The 16412-nt window shown below is 46.3% G+C and overlaps 1 protein-coding gene across 3 annotated transcripts in view; it reads left to right on the top strand.

Moving 5' to 3' along the window:
• ZZEF1 (zinc finger ZZ-type and EF-hand domain containing 1) overlaps positions 1–16412 on the top strand; it is an 86342-nt gene that overhangs the window by 40996 nt on the left and 28934 nt on the right. For all 3 annotated transcript variants that reach the window (XM_048518730.1, XM_048518732.1, XM_048518731.1), the window contains exons 25-34: positions 605–747; positions 1423–1663; positions 4584–4663; positions 5338–5431; positions 7426–7915; positions 9061–9225; positions 10104–10223; positions 11289–11450; positions 12784–12913; positions 15070–15208. In XM_048518730.1, the coding sequence (XP_048374687.1) occupies positions 605–747; positions 1423–1663; positions 4584–4663; positions 5338–5431; positions 7426–7915; positions 9061–9225; positions 10104–10223; positions 11289–11450; positions 12784–12913; positions 15070–15208 (1764 nt within the window). The remainder of the gene's footprint in view (positions 1–604; positions 748–1422; positions 1664–4583; positions 4664–5337; positions 5432–7425; positions 7916–9060; positions 9226–10103; positions 10224–11288; positions 11451–12783; positions 12914–15069; positions 15209–16412) is intronic.

The following is a 16412-nucleotide window of genomic DNA, read 5'->3' on the forward strand; positions in this document are numbered from 1 at the left end:
TAGTAGTGCATTATGAAAAATCTACAGGGACCTGCATATGCTTTAGCTTTCTTTATTTTTTGTTTCCACTGGTGTGTATTTTAAGATGATAAAGGGAAAGCCTCTACTGAGGACTGAGGTTGAGCGGGGGAGGGGGGTTCTCTCCTGGTGGTCCCTTCCCGAGGTGCAAGGGGGAAGGGTGCATGTGGGAGGGCTTTCTTCGTGGCCTGCCCCAGACGGCGGAACAGCCTCCCTGTCAAAATTCACAAGGCGCCAACCCTCTGGCTTTTGATGTCTGACAAAGACCTTCCCATTTTCCCAAGCCTTTGATCCTCGAGTTGCCCCCTCTGGCAGCTGCGGATCTGGGGTGGGGGAGTATGTGGGTGGGTATGCCTTGGTTTCATGATAGTTCTTTAAAATAATATGTGTGTGTTTATATATAGTTTATTTATATATGTATCTTTTACTGGTTTTTAGTGAAGTTTTATAGTAGTTCTGGTTTTGTCAGCCACTCTGGGACTTTCCATGTAGGGTGGGGTATAAATCTCAATAAATTATATAAATACTGATTAGGAACTTAAGATATATATATTTAAAACCCTTCTGCATATTTTCCCCCCTCTAGGTAAAGAGACAGAACGCTCACCTGCAAAAGTGACAGCTGTTCTGAATTCTCCTCTATGGAAACCAGTCTTCAGGCAGCAGATGTGTCCTGAACAGACCCCAGGAACAAGTGTGCCCGGCCAAACAAACCAAGGCAGCACAGAGGTACTTAAAGCAGGGGCATACCACCTAGGGGGGCATATGGGGTCAAATGTCCCTGGGCTGAAGCCATTTAGTCACGTGGGGTTTTTTCAGAAAATTGCCCCCCACACCCCTCCTCCTTCCACCCGGGTCCATACACTGACTTCAAGACCTGATTCAAAAAAAGTTGTTTGGTTGTAGTGCGGGAGGCCGTTCATACTGGGGGTGGGGGAGAAAACTCAGATTGTGCACCAGGCTACATTTCCCCTAGATATACCTCTGACTTAAAGTCAATACCTCCCACCCCCATTCTAGTTGCACCAGTGCAGGGACTCCTTCAAAGTCTACAAGCCTCCTGAGCAGGCATTAGTCATCCTAATGCCAGCCTCTGGCAGTACCCTACACAGATAGGCATGAGACAGCCACACTGCTTCAGTTGATCAAGGCCTGGAGGGTTTCAGCTGGACTTCCAGTCACTGAGTAGGGTTCTTGGAGACATGAGAAGCGCCAGCAAACCTGAGTTTACTTAGGCTTGCACCATTGACCAGTCAAACCTCCACACAAGCAGAAAGGTAGGGAATTAAATGCAGTAAATGTAGTAAAAGCAAGCGTAATAGTATGGAAATAAGTTATCTGCTACTTGTTTGTGGGCTGCACACCCAACTTGACTCTCCCGCTCTGTTCTGGTGTTCTTTCCAGGGTCTCAACTCTCACGTCAGCGACGGTCATAAATTTCTCCTTGACTTCGCAAAATCAGACCCCACCCAGGAGTTCAGTGGGCCAAATTCTGAGCTTTTCAAAGGACTCATACAGGCATGTAAAAAACAGGCCCCCAAGAGTGATATAGTTGCTGGTTCTACTGTTGATCAAGCTGTCAACTCCACATTTGCTGCTTTGGTGTATCTCTCTTCAGATTTGTTTGGGAAGCTGCAAAGATATGGTAACTCCTGCATTAGTGCATATTTATTCGTAAAGAAGGCTACTGGTCTTATTGATATAATTGAGCTGTCGAAAAACAAGCTTGCATGTTCCTTCCGAATAACAGTTGCCCTTTGACACACATCCTGTGTCACTTTGACATTGTGGGGAAACCGGAGTTCCTAGTTCAGTTAATTCAGCTGAATACAAACCCTGTTAGGTGACCGCTTCCAGGCTTTGGGTGCTTCCCAGAAGCTACTTTGGGAGGCAGTGGATATGAACTCCAGCTTTACATCTGACATCTGAAGGCAACACAGAAACAGACCGCAACACAGTCATGTCCCAGCGTCTTTCTTGATAAACCTGCCATCTTCTACTTTTTAAAAAGCCATTGGAGTCAGTGGCCAGTATCCGCTCTGCTTGCAGTGCATCCATAACTATGTATGGCATGAAGCTACATTAATTTAAACACTATAAAATGCAAACATGCATTTAATGTATTGTCGAAGGCTTTCACCGGAATCACTAGGGTGTTGTGGGTTTTCCGGGTTACATGGCCATGTTCCAGTAGCAATCTTTCCTGATGTTTCACCTGCATCTGTGGCTGGCATCTTCAGAGGCTCTGATGGTAGTAAAGCAATTGGAGTATATATACCAGTGGAATGTCCAGAGTGGGAGAAAGAACCATTTGCATTGGTTAACAAGTGTAAAGGGCACAATTAGCAAGTGTGATTTGCACATGTTGAGTGGAATCCACCCATTTTAGCATATGTAAATAACAATGAAGTTGCATAATCAATTAGTGAGGGCATCTGCAATTAAGAGGGTGGGATATCCAGGCAACTACTATGCAGATGCCCTCACTAATAATAAATATAAATATACTATTGTCGAAATATAAATATACTATTCCGGCTTTCACGGCTGGAATCACTGGGTGTTGTATGTGGTTTTTGGGCTGTATGGCCGTGTTCCAGTAGCATTCTCTCCTGACGTTTCGCCTGCATCTGTGGCTGGCATCTTCAGAGGATCCTCTGAACCGTAGGAATTTCCATACAACCCGGGAAACCCACGACACCCTAATCCATTTAATGTTTATAACCTATACTGCAAATTGTCTTTACTTCATTTATACCCCAGTTTTCCTCACCAGTGGGAAACCGGGGGGATTGCTTACAATAGTTCCCCGCTCTCCATTTTATCCTCACAATAAACCTGTGAAGCAAATTAGGCTGACTGTGTGGGGCTGCCCCAAGGTCACCCCTGAGGCTTCCATAGCAGAGCGGGATTCAAACCTGACTCTCTCGGATCTCAGTCTGACACTCTAGCCAAGAGGTCTTCAAACTATGGCCCTCCAGATGTTCAGGAACTACAATTCCCATCAGCCTCTGCCAGCATGGCCAAGTAGCAGGGCTGATGGGAATTGTAGTTCCTGAACATCTGGAGGGCCATAGTTTGAAGACCCCTGCTCTAGCCACTCCACCCAGCTGGCTTTCAATGTTGTGGATACTTAGAAGGTCTTGAAACAGCCCCAGGTTTGCATGACTTGACTTCCCTTATTCAACAGATAAGGGCAAATCCTGTTCCGGATGAAAGTTTTTCAAACAGGAATGCCCATTGGATTCTTTCATTCACTTCCTGATTGGCCCAAAGAACAAAGGGAGATTTGTGGGCTGAAAGGCCTGTGAGGAGAACAGGAATGAATGGCGGGTTTTAAAAAAACCCAGATGGTTATGTAAGGAGCCAATTTCTATGTACTTAGAATGGACACGGGGAGGTTCACCATAATCCAAGCAGTAGCCGATTTTAGCAAGAGTCTGAGACGTCTTCAGTTTAGTGCCTGAGAATTAAGGACTCAAAGATTATATCACTTTTAGGAGTGACTCTGTTTCTTTAAAAATACATTTGGGTTGTTTGGATGTAGCTTCCACCATTCATGCAACACACGGGATCATTGCTACTTCTGTATGCCTGAGACCTAAAACAAGAACTTTAAAAAAAATATATTGCTTACCATTTGTTAATAATGTCTGCATTGGGAATGATGAAAGATTTCAGTGTTACCTTTGAGGCCCTTTCCACACGGGCCTATTAAACCTGGATAAACCCAATAAAAAACCTGGGATGGGGGAAACTTCACACAGATCTGGATCGTAATATGGATCCCTTCCACATTTCCCCCATAGCTTTTTGACAATCGCGTTATGTGCGATTCTTTTGTTTTAACATGGCTGACAGCTGCTGCCACGCGAACAGCCGTGGCTGCGAGCTGCGTTAAAACAGAGAATCGCACATAACGCGATTCTCGAAAACTGGCTCCCATCTCCAGAGCCATGCAGGGGGAAAAGCTGTGCTTTGCAGGCAGGCAGTGGAAAAAAGGGAGTCGGTGGAGGATGGGGGGAACGCACCTTTGTATGAAGGCGCACACCCTGGACAACACGCTGTCTGTCCATGGGACAGTCAGCTGTGCGAAGGGGCCGGGACGAGGGTGGGCTCATATGACCCGCCTTTCCCCCACTTTTATTGGCCTGTGTGGAAAAGCCTGAGAAAGGCACAAGTTATGGATCTGGTCCTAGATTCTGCCCTGAAACAGTACCGTCAGACTCCTCAGTAGTGGAGCTTCTGTTTTGCATGCAGAAGGCCCCAAGTTCAATTCCCAGCATCTCCATTTAAGTGGACCAAGCAGCAGACTCCACCTGAAACCTTGGAGAGCAGCTGCCAGTCCAAGTAGACAATACTGACCTTGATGAACCAATGGTTTGACTCAGTATGAGGCAGCTTCCTGCGCATGTGTCCGCCTTCAGGAAGTAGAGGCAGAGGTCTATCCGGAGCCTCTGCTGCTGGTTCCTTCAACCCTCAAATGTTGGCTGAGGAATCGGATCAGCTGGCTTAAAAAGGTTTTGTTTTCCTCTCTTTCTTCCTCTTCCTTTCTGCCCTCACAGTCACCAGCGGAGGCAAAGCGCTTTTGAGCGATGAGTTTGCACAAGTATATTCCCTGGCCGATGGGATCAGAATATGGATGGTATGCTTTTCATTACATACTTAAGTATTTGTTCAAGGTGTAACGTTGGCAGCCTCATATGATAAAGTCGATAAACTCGAACTATGACCTCGGTAGCCCAGGCCAGCCTGATCTCATCAGATCTTAGAAACCAAGTAGGGTTGGCCCCGGTTAGTATTTGGATAAGAGACCACCAAGAAGTCCAGGGTTGCTGTGCGTAAGCAGGCAGTGGCAAACCATATTTCAACACGAGATCATTGGTGCTTTGGGGAGGGCGGCCTATAAATTGAACTAAACAATAAATAAATACATCTCTGGTCTTGAAAACCCTATAAGGTCGCCATAAATCAGCTACAGGTCGCCGGCAATTATAATGTTTTGTAGGAATTGTAGCATCTGCTTAAAAAGGCGCACAAATAGCATTTTAAAACAGCATGAAATTTTGTAAGGGAAGAACAGATAATAACAGATAATAAACACACTAAATACAGAAGCGTGTAGTAACGTTTTGAAAGCCGTTTTTTCCCTACCAGTAAGTGCTTTGTCAGACTAATAAGAAACATGCTACAGATCCTGACCAAACAGTGTTTTCAGCTGGTGCCTGAAAGATAGCAAACTAGGCTCCAATTAAAGTTCTGTGGGGTGGGAATTCCACAGTCAAGCCACCACCACTGAGAAGACCCTGTCCTTTGTAGCTAGAGATGAAGCAAAAATTCCTCGCGGATCAGGGAAGTGACAGGGAAGAGAAACCGGCTGGGGATGCGAGCGAGGTGAACCCAGAGACTCTTGGTAAGTGTCCTTGCCCACTCTCACGCTCTACCCTTTTCTTCTGTTTCTATCTCCCTCCCACAGTGTTCAACTTTATAGAAGACTTCATGGGGGCCGAGGTGGGGTGGGGGGTGGGGGTTCATTGGGCCCATAGTGGTATGAGATCATTTGTGGAGTGGTGAGAGATCTCTGGGGAAGTATCTTAATCAGAATGTCCTACAAGGCTGCTGAACTTTCTCCAAACTGAACTTCCTGTTCTACAACATGGTGGCAGGCTCCAGAGAGCCCTGCAAAATTGAGAGCTATTGGCTGTATTAAGACATTACTGATAGGGGTTTTCCAAGGCTGATGTGAACATGACTTTTTGCTATGGCCTCCTTCCTTCCTTCCTTCCTTCCTTCCTTCCTTCCTTCCTTCCTTCCTTCCTTCCTTCCTTCCTTCCTTCCTTCCTTCCTTCCTTCCTTCCTTCCTTCCTTCCTTCCTTCCTTCCTTCCTTCCTTCCTTCCTTCCTTCCTTCCCCTTCCTTCCTTCCTTCCTTCCTTCCTTCCTTCCTTCCTTCTTCCTTCCTTCCTTCCTTCCTTCCTTCCTTCCTTCCTTCCTTCCTTCCTTCCTTCCTTCCTTCCTTCCTTCCTTCCTTCCTTCCTTCCTTCCTTCCTTCCTTTGCTTCCCGCTTCCTTCCTTCCTTCCTTCCTTCGCCCCCGCTTCCTTCCTTCCTTCCTTCCTTCCTTCCTTCCTTCCTTCCTTCCTTCCTTCCTTCCTTCCTTCCTTCCTCCTTCCCTTCCTGCCTTCCTTCCTTCCTTCTTGCCTTCCTTCCTTCCTTCCTTCCTTCCTTCCTTCCTTCCTTCCTTCCTTCCTTCCTTCCTTCCTTCCTTCCTTCCTTCCTTCCTTCCTTCCTCCTTCCTTCCTTCCTTCCTTCCCTCTTCCTTCCTTCCTTCCTTCCTTCCCTCTTCCTTCCTCTTCCTTCTTCCTTCCTTCCTTCCTTCCTTCCTTCCTCTTCCTTCCTCTTCCTTCCTCTTCCTTCCTCTTCCTTCCTTCCTTCCTTCCTCTTCCTTCCTCTTCCTTCCTCTTCCTTCCTCTTCCTTCCTCTTCCTTCCTTCCTTCCTCTTCCTTCCTTCCTTCTTTCCTTCCTTCCCCCTTCCCTCCTTCCTTCCCCCTCCTTCCTTCCTTTCTTCCTTCCTTCCTTCCTTCCTTCCTTCCTTCCTTCCTTCCTTCCTTCCTTCCTTCCTTCCTTCCTTCCTTCCTTCCTTCCTTCCTTCCTTCCTTCCTTGACCATAATTAGAAGTTCCTGGGCTTAAATAGCCTTGAATCAAACTGCAGTTTGTCATGATGGTTTAAAAGCAGGTTCCTGGGCAAACTCAAATCACCCCTCCCCCCACAGAGACTGGGGTTCTAACTCCAGGTTTATACATCCTTGCTTCGAACGCTGGTTCGTGGGGAGGAACATTTGGACAGGTTGGCTCAATTCAGACATTGCACCAAACCACGGCTAAGAACATTTAACCATGGCTTGGCAATTTCAGACATCTGGTCAATCCCGGTTTATTTCCCTTCACAGTGGCTTGGGGTAATCGGCTAGCAATCCAGAATCAGAAGCTTGTGCCGGTTTTGGTTTGGTGTCACATTTGAATGAGTAAGCTGTAGTTACAGGTGTGGCTACAGCTTTGGTGCTCTCGCCCTATAGCAGGGGCGTCCAACTCTAGTGCCCCAGATGTTCATGGACTACAATTCCCATCAACCCCTGCCACCATGGCCATTGGCCATGCTGGCAGGGACTGATGGGAATCATAGTCCATGAACATCTGGGATACCAGAGTTGGACACCCCTGCCCTATAGAAAGAAGAGGAAAAAGAACACAGACAGGGAGCTCTAAACGAACATACTCATCTGTGTTTGAAATGCCAACATGTTGTGGGTTCCAAACCATTGTAAATGCAAGCTGGTTCTCAGTGGGATGTTTGTCCTAGCCTTTGAGTTTGAGCAGCTCTCACGGTTTTCTGTTGATCTTGCATTGTAGCACAACAGTGCATCCAGAAGAGCCTTTTACTGCTGGGGTTTTTACCTACAAGGACCAAGGCAGAAAGCCATGAATCTAATAGCATAGAGGACTTTGGGCAGTGTCACAAAGACAAACGCCAAAGGACAAGTTCTGTCATTGAAGCGGATTTTCAGGCCGCAGACGTGGCACCTGCCTGCGGACCGACCAATTCTGCTTCCCCCGAGGGCAGTCGGACAGTAGATTTGCAAAAGCAAGTTCCAGACTCGCCACAGGCAGAGAAGACTTCATCCTCACCAAGCAAACTTGACGGCAGTTCCTCAGAACAAGAAGATGCCCCGTCCCCTCCCTCCACGCCCACACGCAAGCCTCAGTTTAACCGCGGAAGGCTACGGCTTCTCTCTTTCCGTTCGATGGAGGAGCCCAAATCCATGCCCAGCATCAAGGAGAAATACCCTATCCTGAAGCATGTCTTAGATTTCATTAAGGACCAGTCTCTGTGTCACGAAAGGTGAGCCAGGTGGTAGGTTTTTGTGTCTATGGTAGTTGAGGCTTGGAACGAGGGTGTACTTCTCAGTTTAAAAACAAATATACATCCAAATTCAACTGACTTTCAGAAGAAAGCAGCGTTGGAGGAGGGTGGCCAGGAGCTGTTGGCTGGAATTGCTTTGGAAAATGGGGAAAAGGAGGAATAGGCATGAGAGGTTTATTGGCGTAACCAAGACCTAGCAGGCTATGAAAGCCAGCATGGTGTAGTGGTTAAGAGCTGGTGCACTCTAATCTGGAGAACCAGGTTTGATTCCCTGCTCTGCAACTTGAGCTGTGAAGGCTTATCTGGTGAACCAGGTTAGCTTGTGCCCTCCCAACACATGCCAGCTGAATGACCTTGGGATAGTCACACTTCTTCGGAGCTCTCTCAGCCCCACCCACCTCACAGGGTGTTTGTTGTGGGGAGGGGGAAGGGAAAGGAGATTGTAAGCCCCTTTGAGTCTCCTTACAGGAGAGAAAGGGGGAAAATAAATCCAACTCTTCTTTTCTGTCTGGATTGGTGGAAGTTAATAGGGGCACCAGACTAGACGGTCCATGTTTTGGTCTGAATGTTGAGGGTGGTGGTTGCCAGCTTAGAAAGTGGGACTGAATACTGGCAGTGGGTGGCATCGGGCCGATCTCGTGTGTTACTCAGGCAGTACGTTGCAAAGGTTTTAATTTGTCCAATTTGGTATTTAATTTGGTATTTAAGCACAGAGGTTCATCTTGCTATCCTAGCGCTGTTTTTATTGTATCTTATCTAATGTTTTCTTACTGGAGTGTTTTTTCCCCATTTTTGTTGTGAGCAGCTGTAGTGTTCTGTTGTAACATAAGGAGGGGGTACGGCCTCTTCCGCACATGCAGAGCAATGCACTTTCAGTCCACTTCCACAATTCTTTGCAAGTAGATTTTGCTATTCCACACAGCTGCAAAGTGGATTGAAAGTGCATTATTCTGCATGTGCAGAAGGGGCCTATGATAATTTTAAAGAACCGTCTTGGGCAGAACAGAACTGTGATCAGCAGCTTGCCCCTCCCCTGTTGCAATACTGTTGCTGCCTTCTGTTCTTCTGGGTAAACATTTGCCCACGTGCTGCTCCGTCATCACCTGTGTGTGTTTTAATCGTAGTGTGCTGGAGGTCCTTGCTTTAAGGAAAGCTCAAGCCAAACGTATCTTGGAAGTCCTGAGGACAATCCACCAGTGCCTAAACTCTCTCGGCCAACCTCACTGTTTCCTCCCGCCCTGCATCCTTTTTCTGTTGGAATTCCTGGCTTGCCAAAAAGACTTCACAAAGTAAGATGTGTGGGAAATCCTGCTTGTTATGCATGGGCTCATCGAGTTCTAATTTGTGGGTCATGTCAGCAGTCTGGCTATATTTCAGATGTACCACTAGAAGGCATTTTTAAAAAGACTGTTCAGTTTATGCATTTATTTCCAGGTTTTTGAATGTGATCCAACCAAAGCACAAGCATTTTCAAATCCTTCTAAATTAGTGGTTCCTATTGACTCGTGCCCTTATTGATACCTGTTCAGTTGGTGGAGCTGCTGTGGTCGCATAGAATGTTCATGAATTGACTGATTTATTTTTTGGTCATGAGCTGCAGTTCTAAACCAGTATCGAATCCTGGTTCTTAGACAAGAAACCTGCTTCTTAGACAAGAAACAGTGTTAGTTAAAGAAACCAAACTCAAATGTGGCGACCAAGGCAGTCTTTAATTTCAGCTCCATTCATTCGAAAACGGTGCGTATGCATGAGGCAGAGACCGAAACCTGGATCGGTGTCAACACAAAGGGATTCTTAAAGCTAGAATTCTCCCGCGTTCTGAAGTAATGCCATTTGCTCTGTTGCACACAATTGTGAACCAGACCTTAGAAAAGGTTGGTGCAAAAAGTGACTTGAGTAAGACTAACATAGTGTAGGAGTATGGTACACAAACGCACTTTCAATCCACTTTCACAATTGTTTGCAAGTGGATTTTGCTATTTCGCGCAGTAAAATCCCGCTGCAAAGTGGATTGAAAGTGCACTATTCTGCATGTGTGGAAGGGGCCTTAAAGCCACAATGGCATCTCCAAAGACAATGGTAGCTTTTTAAAAAATTGCAGCGAGACACCTTTCATAATGCTGAGATTATAGCCACAGATGAGCATTGTGTCCCTTTAATTTCCCAGCTACTTTGAACACCTGGAAGGCTGTGGTGCTGAGCTACATCAAGAAATACGGGAGTCTTACTACCAGCTGCTTCTCTTCTTGGTCAATGCTGTAAAAGGATTTAGCAGCCTCAACGACAAGTACGTACAATCGCTCGCTTCTAAGCATGCCTGACTTTTTTAGTAGACTTTTTGGCCTTCCACATTCTATTGCTGATTTCCTGTTTAGCCGGACGTTTTCTGCTCTCATCTGCCTTCCATAAGGCAGTTTATATTGATAAAGTATGCAAGTGTTTTCTGAAACAGAAATTAAAAAAAAACACCTTCATGGCATTTCTTAAACTATTTCTTTTGTGTGCAGCATGAACTTTCATTATGTGAGCCTTCATTTGGCAGACTATATACTTTAGAAGGGGGAAAAAAGTAATTGTGGGGTCCAAAGACAATGTCGTACTAGAGGTACAGTCTGGCAATTCTAAGCAAAACTCTGAATGGACTGTTGCAGGTTTTCTGGTCTGTCTGTCTGATCTGGTAAATAGATGCGTGCGAAATGTTCCACACAAAAACTACCAGACCGCAGCCACACAGCCCAGTAAAACCACAACAGCCAGTTGATTCTAGCTGTAAAAGTCTTTGACAAAACCCAGAATTATTCAAGACAAGAGGACTGCATCAATAGTATTTATTAAGCTGAGCTTAGAAATATAAGGCAGTGCTTGTGCATTACGTTCCCTTTTGACCACACTGCTTGCAGTTTCTTCCATCATATGTAATGTGCCAACATTTCACATGCTGAGTGAAGGGGTGTGCGGAAACTGGCGCCATGATCAATCTTATGGAGCCACAATACACCATTCGTTGGGTGCAGAGAAATTTGATCCTTCTTTACTCCTTTCCAGCCGTTAGAGGCTCTGGCAGAGCCGCCAAGTTGGCTTCATTGTGGATTAATTTATCAAAGCATAGCCCCCTTCCGCACACGCAGAATACTGCACTTTCATTTCACAATTGTTTGCAAGTGGATTTTGCTATTCCAAACTGCTGCAAAGTGCATTGAAAGTGGATTGAAAGTGCATGATTCTGCATGTGCGGAAGGGACCGTAGTCTTGCTAATTAAATCAGTTCTCCCTTCCTGTAGCTGATCACCACCTTAGGACTCCTGCTATTTTTGATCAAGTTCTTCTGCTTTCTCCTTCCCAATTTCTTTAGATCACTGCTCCCTGCCTTGTCCTGTATGCAAGCATCCCTCCTGCACCTCCTGGATATGGGTTGGAAGCCCCGCGACCTCTCCTTCTTTGTTGAAATACAGCTGCCACAGCTCCTCATGACCATGTCACAGGAAAACATAAGTACTCACGACAGCGTCGTTTGGTAAGTTGGGAGTGCCCGTAGTGGTAGAACAGAGAAGAATTGTGCCTGAAGCCATCGCTGGTGTTAGAGCGACCGTGGCCCACAGTCATCTTGAGGTGTCTGGCTTAAAGAGCGCAAGTCTTGGCCACCTTGGATTCTTACTGACTGGCTGTAGATGTTTCAAGGTCACTTTCTTGCTTAAGTAATCTGAGAAAAGGTACTGTGTCTGAACTTGTAGAATACTCAACTGTGGCAATGGAAGATGATTTACTGGGGTGTTGTGGGGTTTCCAGGCTACATAGCTGTGTTCCAGTAGCATTTTCTCTTGACGTCTTTCCTGCATCTGTGGCGGGCATCTTCAGAGTCACAGATGCAGGCGAAACGTCAGGAGAGCATGCCACTGGAACAAACTCCACAACACCCCAGCGATTCCGGCCACGAAAGCCTTCAACAATACGAAGATGGTTTATTTTAGATCATTTGCACCCTGCTTTTCCAGAATCTCCTCAAGCCGATTTCTGAACTTGGAATATCCGTTCTCATTTAGTTTTTATCAAGTGGGTAGCTACATTAGTCTGTAGTGTACATGTGCGTGTAAAGTGCCGTCAGCTCGACATATGGCAACCCCAGCAAGGAGTTTCAAGATAAATGATTAAGCAGAGGTGGGGTTGCCATTCCTTGTCCCTGCAGTGTCTTCCTTGGTGTGTTTACCCTTCCAAGTATTGACCCTGCTTAGCTTCTCAGATTCGATGAGATCGGGCTCTCCCATGTTGCTTTCTCTCCCACTAGTTTGTAGGAGCAGAACAAAATTTAGACTTCAAATTTTCCAAGGTATAAGCTTTCACCTACCTTACAGGGTGTTTGTTGTGAGAGAGGAAGGGAAAGGAGTTTGTAAGCCACTTTGAGTCTCCTACAGGAGATAAAGGGGGGATATAAATCCAACTCCTCCTCCTCCTCCTCCTCTTCTTCTTCTTCTTCTTCATCCTCCTCCTCCTCCTCCTGATGAAGTGAACTTTGACTTACAAAAATTCTTTGGGTCTCTGTTCCTGGATTTGAATTTTGTTTGACTTTGTATGTTTCCAATGCCAGGAATTCATGGGAAGAGTCTCTGGGGGTTAGCAATAGCATTCTAGAAGTTTATGAAGGAATTGCTGATATCCCCACCCCACCCCCCACCCCCCAATAATTTCTTTGATGTCTTCTGGAAAAATGGTCCTCCAGCCACCTAAAAGGGGCAGTTTGGTGCTTTTGACCTTTCTTGATCCGTGACGACTTTTCTGTTTTTATTTTCTTGCCAGGTCATTGGACCGCTGTCATTCTTACAGACACCTTTAATTTTTCTGTCTGTTCTTAGTCAGTGGAGCGAAGAAGACGAAATTGCAGACTACAGACAGAACTCAGAGTGGATGGATGAGTGCCAAGATGGAATCTTTGAGGCCTGGTGTGACAAGATCAGCCAAGCGGATCCAGAGAAGCAGAGAAAGGTAAGAGAAGGCGTCCTCCTGTATCGTGTTAGGATGCTTACGAGATGACGAGACAGATCTTTGGACTGTTGGTCTTCCGGCAGCGGGATCTCACCCTAAGTTGAGGTGGGTCACACTGATCAGTTTTGTTATACAAATGGAGAGGGGGATCAAAGCAGAGAGAGAATATTGCAGATAACTCCTTTTGTGTTTTGTAGCGGGGAGACGGGTGAATTTTGGGTGGTTGAATTGATGCTTCAAAGCTTAACATCCTCGTGCTGCATTCCATACTTGGTCTCACTAAAAGAAAAAAACACAATTGTAGCTTCGTTTGCCACATGCTGGAGCATCTTTGTTTTAGAATGCTCTGTTTGAGTACCAGTGCCTACCTTGTTCTGTTAAGTAGGCTCAAGGACCCAAAATGGAGCATTCTGAAACAAAGACGGTCCAGCGTGTGGCAAATGAAGTTACAATTTTGTTTTTTTCTTTTAGTGAGACCGAGTATATATTCCTCGTATGCTCAGTGCTTCAAAGATTGCACCCCCCCCCATAAAAGAACAAACAGAGAATTGCTGCAAATAAATAGGTGAGGGGGAACCGAGTGAGCACAGGAAATGGCTCCAAGGAGGAAGTTCAGGGAACCAGAGAAGCATGAGAAACGTAGTCAGTTGATCGCACAGCAACTGAAGACGTTTTCAAAACATTTCAGCCAGAGAATCGTTTTAAAAGGGGATTCATTGAAAACTGGGAATAAAACATTTTGGGGTAAGAACAATGCAGAACTTCATGGAGAAATGTTTTATTTCTTGCCTCAAAATGTTTTCAATGAATTGTGTGGGAAAGCCATGAGTCTGACACCTTAACCACTGCACCTTGCGGGCTCTAATCTGCACGTATACGTTAATGAGGTTTCTTCAATAAATGATCCCAGGAGTATCAGCTGCTGTGTTTGAATTAGACCTTGGAAGCTCAGTCTTCCTTAGCAAGAAGGAGTCTTGTGTTAGTTTATGAAGCAGTCTTCTACTAAGTAGATTCATCTAGCTAAGAGCCAGCATGGTGTAGTGGTTAAGAGCAAGGGGATTCTCATCTGGAGAACCGGGTTTGATTCCCCACTCCTCCACCTGAGTGCCAGAGGCTTGTCTGGTGAACCAGATGTGTTTCCGCACTCCTACTTTCCTGCTGGATGACGTTGGGCTAGTCACAGTTCTTCGGAACTCTCTCAGCCCAACCTGCCTCACAAGGTGTCTGTAGTGGGGAGAGGAAGAGAAAGGAGCTTGTAAGCCACCTTGAATCTCCTTACAGGAGAGAAAGGTGGGGTATAAATCCAAACTCTCACTGCCCATTTCCCTTCTTCTAAGCCATTCATCTGGCCTCTGTGTGAGCAGGCTGTGGCTGGCATTTCTGCAGAGAGTGGTCTCCGCTGTCCAAGCAAGACTTGGGAGTGATGCATCTCCTTTAACCAGCTATCTGGATTATGGAACTGGAAATGTCAGAAACTGAGCCCGGGCCTTCTGTATCCAGAGGATGGGGGCTCTGCCTTTCAGCCTGTGCCTTTCCTACGCCCAGCTGGGTTGGATCCATCTGATACAACTTGCCACAATAACTCCGATTCTCTTTAAGGTGCCACAAGAATGTGTTGTTTCTACTGCAGCAGGCTATGGCTACCCTCCAGAAAATACAAGCCCTGACATGGGGTTCATATCAGGATCTCTGTGGGTGTTAATGAAGAGTGCTGTTGGGTAGGCACGCTCAGGAAAAAAAGCAAACTCTGAGATGTATTCATCCCATCTGTTCTCTCAGTGACGTCGTCCAAGTGCTTTTTTTTAAGCTTGAGCTTCCCCTGCCTACCATTTCCTGATGAGTTGGGAAGAGGGCCCAGGTCCTGTTCTGTTACCTAGAGGCTGTGTAGCCCAGCTGGGCTACACAGCCTCTAGGTAGCAGAAGAGGAGCTGGGCCATCTTAATTAGTCCCACGTTAGATGAGTTATCTAAGCTTGGGAGAGCCACGATCGTATCATTTCAACGAACAGGTGTTTGTACACATAGCCAAGGAAAACTGTGCCTGTCCTTGGAAGATGCCAGCCACAGATGCGGGCGAAACGTCAGGAGACAATGCTACTGGAACCCGGCCATACAACCCGGGAAACCCACAACACCCTTGTGTCTGTCTCGTTCCAGATGCATATGTTCATTGCCCGCTACTGTGATCTCTTGCGGGTGGACATATCATGTGACGGGTGTGATGAGATCGCCCCCTGGCACCGTTACCACTGCTTGCAGTGCAACGATATGGATCTTTGTAAGACGTGCTTCTTGGGTAAGCAGGCTGCTCGAGAAGGCATCGCTTTCTTAAGGATGCTTCTGAGTTTCTTTTTTTTTTAAAGTGAGACTTAAGATGAAGGTTTTATCGTGTGGAATGACAGCTTTTTGGCTTTAATGGACGCTGTCATCCATTCTCAGTTGGAAGGAGGTCAAGGAAATTGCGGAATATAAAAATGCTTGGCTAGTGAGGGAGGAGACTCGTGAGCAAAAGGGATAAGAATTTCCTGGGGCTTCTGTCCTTGGACTTGGAGGCTTCCCTAGCAGAGAGGAGCCACTCCAAGTTTTCCTCTAGAGCCAGCGTGGCGTAGTGGTTAAGAGCAGGTGCACTCTAATCTGGGGAACTGGGTCTGATTCCCTACTTTGCCACTTGAGCTGTGGGGGCTTATCTGGTGAATCAGTTTAGCTTGTGCACTCCAACACATGCCAGCTGGGTGACTTGGGGCTAGTCATAGTTCTTCAGAGCTCTCTCAGCCCCACCCACTTCTTAGGGCAGTGGTGGCGAACCTTTGGCACTCCAGATGTTATGGACTACAATTCCCATCAGCCCCTGCCAGCATAGCCAATTGGACATGCTGGCAGGGGCTGATATGAAACCAACAATCCACTCTTATCTGGAGATAGGGTCCTCCCTATCTAGGAATGTTTGTTGTGGGGGACGGGGGAAGGGAAAGGAGATTGTAAGCCCCTTTGAGTCTCCTTACAGGAGAGAAAGGGGGGATATATATCCAAACTCCTCCTCTTCTTCTTCTTTCTTCTTTTATTCCCTGCCTCCTGAATGTTTCAAAATGAGAAAAGAAGAGGTGCTAAGAGCACTAAGGGGATAGGAGCTGATTTGGGTACTGAGCTAAGTTATTAGCATTTTTTCCTCAGGCTACGCTAATGTCACCTTTATGTTCAGAGGCACTGTACCCAGGAATAACATATTTTGGGACTGGTGAATAAACAGTGCCTGTTTTATTTTGTTTATAAGCTTCCTAGAGGCATTTCCTTGTGTGTGGCTGAAGAGTGGGTTTGGTCTACTCCACCATGCAAAGTAGTTAAAGAATGCACATTTTCTCCAGCTCGCTCGGTGAGGGCACCAAACCTGGTGTTCCGAGACTGAAGTTACATCCCAGCCTCTGTCGGCATATTGGCCATGCTGGTAGAAAACGATGGAATGTATCGAGCTTACGGGATAGAATCCCCGTCTGGACGCAGCT

The sequence above is a fragment of the Sphaerodactylus townsendi genome, linkage group LG16, assembly GCF_021028975.2.
Source record: "Sphaerodactylus townsendi isolate TG3544 linkage group LG16, MPM_Stown_v2.3, whole genome shotgun sequence".
In the NCBI taxonomy this organism is placed as follows: domain Eukaryota; kingdom Metazoa; phylum Chordata; class Lepidosauria; order Squamata; family Sphaerodactylidae; genus Sphaerodactylus; species Sphaerodactylus townsendi.